The 7500-nt window shown below is 44.9% G+C and overlaps 1 protein-coding gene across 1 annotated transcript in view; it reads left to right on the top strand.

Moving 5' to 3' along the window:
- The window catches only part of LOC310790563 (teneurin-2-like), a gene marked incomplete at both ends in the record, with an annotated part of 240232 nt that overhangs the window by 37736 nt on the left and 194996 nt on the right, over positions 1-7500 (top strand). Inside the window, one exon of the mRNA XM_083652265.1 lies at positions 168-218. Coding sequence (XP_083508391.1) covers positions 168-218 — 51 coding nt within the window. The remainder of the gene's footprint in view (positions 1-167; positions 219-7500) is intronic.

Genomic DNA, 7500 nt, shown 5'->3' with positions numbered 1-7500 from the left:
TACCCATGATGCTCTCTTTTACACTTTCTGTGTCAGTTCTCTTTTAGTATGTGTTTTTTGTTCTCATCTCCAGCTCATGAGTTCCTTCTTGATTTGTCATCATCGTTTTCTTTTCCATCTTTTTGTCTCCCGCTTTTCCTTTCTTCCCTTCATTCCGGCTCCTCCAGTTTACCCAGGTGATGAGGAGGATGATGATCTATTTGAAGACTCTGTGATCAGTAAGTTCTGTGACTGTAGTAGACCACTTAGCCCCACTGTGTGCAATTGTGTTTGCTGTGCTGTTGTGTCCTTTTCCTGTGCTTGTTTGTGTGTGATTGACTTGTCCATTAGCTGACACCTACATGAGTGAGGTCACTGCACACACAGTATAATAGTATCTGGACTCCAGCTGAGAGCCTATACAACATTTCCCTGAGGCTATTTTAAGTGTCTGAAATGAAGGTTGCGCAAATAGTTGTGTGCCTATTTGTACATCCTTTATTGTATCTTTCCTTTTCCACAATAATTACAATCATGGTTATTGACATAGCAGCAGTATTGAAACATTACAGTACGCAGAATGGCCACTGTAGAAATAGAAATGTACCAGGAGCTTGATAGAATGTGTGAAAAACGTGCAGTAAAATAATTGGTTTCCTTACATCAAGACAATCGTAATTAATAATTCTGACCACAATAGTGTTTTAGCCACAATCATCTAATCGAAAGGCAAGGCCGTTGTTTTCTTCACATGCCTCATCTATAAATGTATTTATTTTTATTGTATTATGATCTCTGTTCATTTGCACACACCCAACTGGTCAATCTCTTTGCAGTTGATCAGAGACAATTTCCCAGAGGGTGTTGAACTTGTTTTCTTGTCTTTTCTTTCTTATCCCTCCACTATTGGAAACTCCAGCTTATTTGCTTGCGTCTCGCAGAATGTTTGTTTGTGTTAGCTTGTAATAGTTGCTTTATTGGGCTGTGGAGTTTTCATTTGTTTTCATTAGCACGGTCAGAGTGGTAGGAGTGAGTGAGACTGTGTAGCAGAAAAGAAGGAAGGAGAGACATTTATGTGTGTGTTGGATGTGAAGGATTGTTTTTTTTATTGCTTTTTTGGTATTGAAATTGAGTTTATTTGATCATGGTGTTTTTAATGGGCTTTTCTCCTACATTATGTCCATATTCGACTATTCGCAGAAGGGCATAGCCTCCCGGCGAGTGGGACTACACAGTAGAGTTGTGCACAGGGCAGTGTGGTCTAGTTGCTCTTATAACCTCATAGAAAAAGCCAAGGTCGGAGATACGGAGCACTGGTTGTCTGCTTGGGGATCGTGTAAGAGGTTAATCCTCTTGAAGCTGTGGCTTGAACTGAGAAAAGAAGTGGACTATTCACACACTCCTGACCTGCACACCCAGCAGATGCATTTCATAGCTTTTGAATGTACATTGTACTTTTAAATGTATCTGGCAATAAGCTTGAACTTGGACGTGAACCCATGCAGACACCCGTACACTCCGATTATAAAGTGACAGACGATATGAAGCTCAACCTCTGATTCAGGCAAATGTGTGTACACACACACACACACACACACACACACACACACACACACACACACACACACACACACACACACACACACACACACACACACGAGTATGCAGTCAATGGAAACCTTTCTTTGTGAAAATCTTCTTTTGCTGTAAATTCACCTAATTTGCAGTTCTTATTGAAATATTCATGAGGGGGGAGAATATCCATGTCTGAGATTTATTGAAGTTAATTTCCCCTCATCCTTTAATTAATAGCATGTGTAAACATGTCAGCTTACACAACTTGCTGTGCTCAGTCTGTTTCTGGTGAGTTAATAGTCGGAACTGCTAGTAAATGAACCTATTGAAATGTAATTTATTTCTCACACAAGCTATGACTAACTGTCTCGGCTACGGATGTGAACTAATTGGGCTCATTATTAATACTTTGGTAGGAATATAACCATAGCCAGGGCCTGAGCTACTGTACAAACCAAAGATTCAAACACCACCACTTCTCTTTGTAAAAAAAGATTTACAAAAGTGTATTGATGTAAGCGCTGCTTCAATAGTAGGACTCTATCAGCCTAGTATTTCTTGAAAATTGACCCAATACAACTTGAAGCAGAATGGTGAGATGGTGCAGGTGTTTTAAGGGCCTGGATATACACAATCTACCATTAAAATATGATCTCTATCTGGATATCTTATCAGGAAAAGGAAAATAACACGTTACTGTAAGGTGTGAATGCACACAGCATGTAATGCGATAGCAAACGTGGTGATCAAATATGCCAAACCTCTGTTTTACATGGTACCAATAATGTGCAGTGTATGACATGGGCAAAAATAAACAGTCTGGAAATGCTGGAATTGTTCATGGCATACAGTAGGGCCTTGAAAAATAAATCGTGTTGGAGAAGTGCTAGAGAAAGAAATAAAAATAACAGCTATGGGGAGGTTTTTATTTATTTATTCATTTATTTATTTTGTAGACGAGCAAATCAGAGTGAGTAGAGGAGGGAGCTTCGGGACACGGGATGTGATTCATACTCCACTTAGGAGTCTACAGAGAATACGAGATATGATTCAGAGGGAAGAAGGTGACTTGATTTTACTTGTGATTTGTAGAAGGGCTGGTTGCAGCAATTGTCACTTTAGAACACGTAACAACAAGTCAAACAAAATTGTAAAAAAGAAAAAATCAATAGTACAATCAAAGTGTTTAGTTAATAAACTCACACAATCACGTACATCATTTGAAATAGAAATCCAATGACTTTTCAGCAAGAAAGCTGCTGCTGCTGCCTCAATAACTTCCCCACTCTGTCTAATGTCTAAGTATCAACGGCCTCCTCTGCTTGTTGTTCACTACTTCCTGCTCCAGCAGAGTTATGATAGGCTGATGGCTTCACTACTTCCTGCTCCAGCAGAGTTATGATAGGCTGATGGCTTCACTACTTCCTGCTCCAGCAGAGTTATGACAGGCTGATGGCTGTTTTGTGTTCATGCGCACGAGAAGATTTGTGCGTGGCCAGTGGTGAGGGCGGAGCCTCGAGCTGCCAGAAGGGACGAGGGAAAATGGGGAGGGGCCTATTTGCTTTCGTGTAGGAAACAGAGATCATCAGATTTTGGGGAGGGAAAAATAGAGCATGCGATGTGGATGGTGACAGAGAGGGGATAGTCTCTTAAAACAGATGGTTGGCTCTCACAATTTTCAAAAGCTTCTGCAAAAAGTCTGTAATTCGAGCTGGGAAAACTTGGTCAAAACGGAAAGGGAAACTCAGGGTAAAATTACGAGCGATGATAGGGGGATGTCCCGGATGTCCCGGACATCCGCTCGTATTTCTCCAATCACCTGCATCGGTTTGAACCTCCTCCGGTCTGAAGCGTCTTTTCCCCCCGACTTCCTTTGTCCATGTTCTGTCATACAGACTGTCTAAGCTGCATTCATTCACAGAATGTAGAAGAGACAGTCTGGCTCGAGAGACTAGAGAGGGGATGGAGAAATGAGAGGAGGATCCAGATTTGACACTCCAGTGGAAGCGTGGATTAACATTCTGTGACTGTGTGTGCGAGCGTCGGGATAATCTCTGCCCCCCTGCAGTGCACTCTCTGCGGGGCGCCCACTAAGTGCCATGGGGCGGGGCTGAGGCCCACTGCCAGGCCTGCCACTGTGTGGGCGTGTCTGCGTGGGACACTCAGCCAGGTGTGCCAGGTGGAAGGAGGAGTGGCTGATCCCGACCCTACAGGTATGGGGGTGGGGGTGGCGAAAGGTGCTTCTTGTCCTTCTGCTTCTCTCTCCATCTCCCCTCTTTGATTATAAAGTGGACAAATGTGCATTTGTACGCCCGTCGCCCGGCATAGGAGCACTTGTTTTGCCTCCTGTGTGTAGTGAGGAGGTGTCGCAGCATCGCTCTTTACAGGCTTTTAATCCTCATCGATTTGCGCCTCATGCCGTCTCATCGATCGGAGCGCCAGGCGGAGGGGCCACGGCGCAGCATGGCGCCGCATGGCGTGCACGACGTTAGCTGGCACATCTCTGCCTGCCCATATCTGTTTGTCACACACAAAGAGAGAGAGAGAGAGAGGCTGAAATTGTTTGGTTAGCTATACAGCCTCAGTCCATGGCGTGCACGCACGCACATTTTCACAATGTGCAAAGGCGACTATGCATCAGTCAATGCGTGCATGCACACACACACACACACACACACACACACGCACACGCGCACACACACACACCTCTGAAATGTCATCTTTAGCTGGAGGTTAATGTGAATCTCCATAGAGAGAGAGTTACTGTAATCACTGTATATAATTGGATTTCCCCATCACAGCTTCAAAGCGTCAGACCTCTTTTTAGCTTGGCAGACAGACTGGTGTTTGCACTTTTGGATGTGTGTGTTCTGCTGTGTGCGCGCGCGTGTGTGTGTGTGTGTGTGTGTGTGTGTGTGTGTGTGTGTGTGTGAGTGTGATGCAGTCCACCACATGTGTCAGTCTATGTGACATATTGCAGTCGTGTGCACTTGTCAACCTGAGCCCCGCCCCCCCCCCCCCCCCCTGTCTTCAGTCACTGTATGGATAACAAGCGAACAAAAGGGACACTGATCAAAAGCACACTGTTCAGCAGAAAGAATAGAAAGAGACGGCAACATCGATGTCAATATTCCTGTTTAAAACGTTTCAGCGCCGCTCAATACTTGCTTTAATAGCTTGGCTTTGTGTTGCGGGGAGTCAAACGGGAGGAAGGAGAGCAGATGGATAAATCTATATTAGAGTCTCTAACCTCTGATGGTGCAAGTCCTCTTATTCTGTCACTTAATACTCAGAGCTGGCTAATCATCACACACACGCATCTGGACTACATCTCCCATCTCCATCATGGAGCAGAGAGACAAGCTGGCATCTCAGCTGCTTCCAAATCTCCCTCTCCCAACCTGTCCCACTGCTAGGCCAACTGTTGATTCTACTGGCATGGAGTTCAAGCCCATGGAACCGAGAGGAATACAACTTTTTTGGGGGTCTTTGTCAGCTGTTTGGCTTTGGGCTTCACGCTGCTGCCTTGAATGGATAAGGCGTATCTTTGGTCTGTCTTCTCTCCTCCGCTTTCTCTCTCTCTCTCTCTCTAGGCCCTAGCTCACCCTCAAAGCTCTGTCCACTTTATGCTGCTGCCTACCTGTCCTGTCAATTCCAATCAATAGTATGACCGGGTCATCCTCATACCTGATCAATGGGACAGTCCAGACCGCCACCGCCCTTGTCCCCAGTGGTCCCTTTGCAAAGTCATCACTATCTCTCTCTATGCTATAGGAGAGACTGCAGTGCAAGTACATATGATTACTAGCAATGCCTACCACTGTAAACTCTAATGCTGAATTCAGCACTATACATTTAATGCAGCTGTTGGTCAATACAATTTGATCGATATGGAATTTGATCGATTTGGGTTTTAGCCAAAATTGAGTAGCGATATATCTTTTGAATTTGACGTTTCCCGTGCAAGTATCCAGTGCTTACCCACATGTTACTGTTGGAGGGATGGAAAGGCCTCAGAAACAACATGCAGACATCGTGTACCTCTAAAACTTTACACTGAAGGCCTGAAATTCATCACCATATCGCCCAGCCACAGTGTATTCTATCTGTTCTGCTCTCCTCTTCCCCCCTTCCCCTGCTCCCTCCCCACCTCCTCCCTTTCCTTGCTCTCTCATCCCCCACATCCCCCTCCCCTGCTCCCTCCCCACCTCCCTTTCCCTGCTCTCTCCTCCCCCACATTCCCCTGTTCCCTCCCCACCACCTCTCTTTCCCTGCTCTCTCCTCCCCCACATTCCCCTGTTCCCTCCCCACCACCTCTCTTTCCCTGCTCTCTCCTCCCCCACATTCCCTCCCCCTTTCTCCCTTTCTCCCTGTCTATCTCTATCATGTGATTGTTCAATCATGTTGTTATTATTACTACTGTAATTGTTATTGTTGTGTCAGCTAGATTTATATTCTCTGGGAAGTCCTCTGAGACATGCTTGTGAATTAGAGCTATACAAATAAACTGGACTTGACTTGACTTGAAACGAATAAGAACTCATTAATGTTATTGGTCACACCTGTGTTTACCCTACTTTGACACGTCGAAATGGCTGCTGTGAAAAGGGTCTAATGTGCCTGTATGGTCACCTGACCAAGCCGTGGTAACATCTTATTGGGCTTAAGACCTTCAGACCATTCACCGATGCACCTTTTGTTCTGTTCATTTTGTTTATGTAGTTTGTGTTCTCGAGTTATTTCCCCTTAGTTTTAGTTAATAAATGATTGTTTTAACTTTTACTTGGGTGTGTGACTCCCCTCATTTGTTACTTTCTCGAGCCCGGTTGTAACCTATGAGGGGAGTCCTACACCAAAGTTAAAATAATTGACAGTATTAACTCAAACTAAAAGAAAATAACTAGACAACACAAACTACATGAAACAAAAGGTGCATGGGTGAGGAGGCAGAGAGACTGAACGGTCTGAAGTTCTTCTTACCAGGCCCAGGTGCACTCAATCAGCATGATGAACGCAACAGCTGGCTCCTGCAAGACAGGGCCAGGAGTCATCACATCTTTAGCTATTTTATTACAGAAAGTACATTCTATCATTGTGTTACTTATGGTTGAAATTCTAGTAAAAAATAAATGATTACCCTTTTTTGCTGCGGACCCTCTGGAACCCCCTCGAGGACCCCTGTGGGTCCCGGCCGGACCCCACCTTGAGAACAACTGATGAAGTAATTGGACAAAACTGACAGCTCTGATTTTGACTAAAAGGCTAATATCAGGCGGATGTATTCGTCTAACCTTACTGGTCAGTAGTTCTGATGATATTATTGACACCGTTTGTCCTTCTGCCACCGTCATCTCAAGTTACCCCCGGCACCTCCGCAATGGACTCCATCAGAAGCATGCAGATCAATAGTATGTTCCAGTCACCTTTGGGCTTAATGAATGCACCCCAACCCTCTGAACCCATTAAAGATGAATTGACCAGTCCATCGGCACACAGCCAACGCTTCCCTGTTTCTATCTAAAGACAAGATGAGACATGACACTGCGTCTCACTAGACAGAGCGGGGTGGTGTCCTCATGGCATGTCTTATCTATTCGCTCTAATCAATTCCTTTTGTGTCATGTCACAAGTTTAAATCTAGATTTTGCTTAGTTTTGATCTCTTTCTCGCTGCATCTCGAGCCTTTCGGGGGTGTGAGCGCTGACCTGTCAGTCTATGGACATACTCTGTGTCCACTGCCTGGCTACTCTTAGCTTTTTATCCTATTCTGTTCCCTCTTTTCCTCTCAAACAGCTCCCTCCCTCTAGGCCTCAGCAAATATTAATTCTCACTCTGTGTGTGTGTGTGTGTGTGTGTGTGTGTGTGTGTGTGTGTGTGTGTGTGTGTGTGTGTGTGTGTGTGTGTGTGTGTGTGTGTGTGTGTGTGTGTGTGGGTGTGTCAGTTGTC

This window comes from Poromitra crassiceps (genome assembly GCF_964638095.1).
Source record: "Poromitra crassiceps genome assembly, chromosome: 15".
NCBI lineage: Eukaryota > Metazoa > Chordata > Actinopteri > Beryciformes > Melamphaidae > Poromitra > Poromitra crassiceps.
This window is presented reverse-complemented; position numbering and strand designations above follow the sequence as displayed.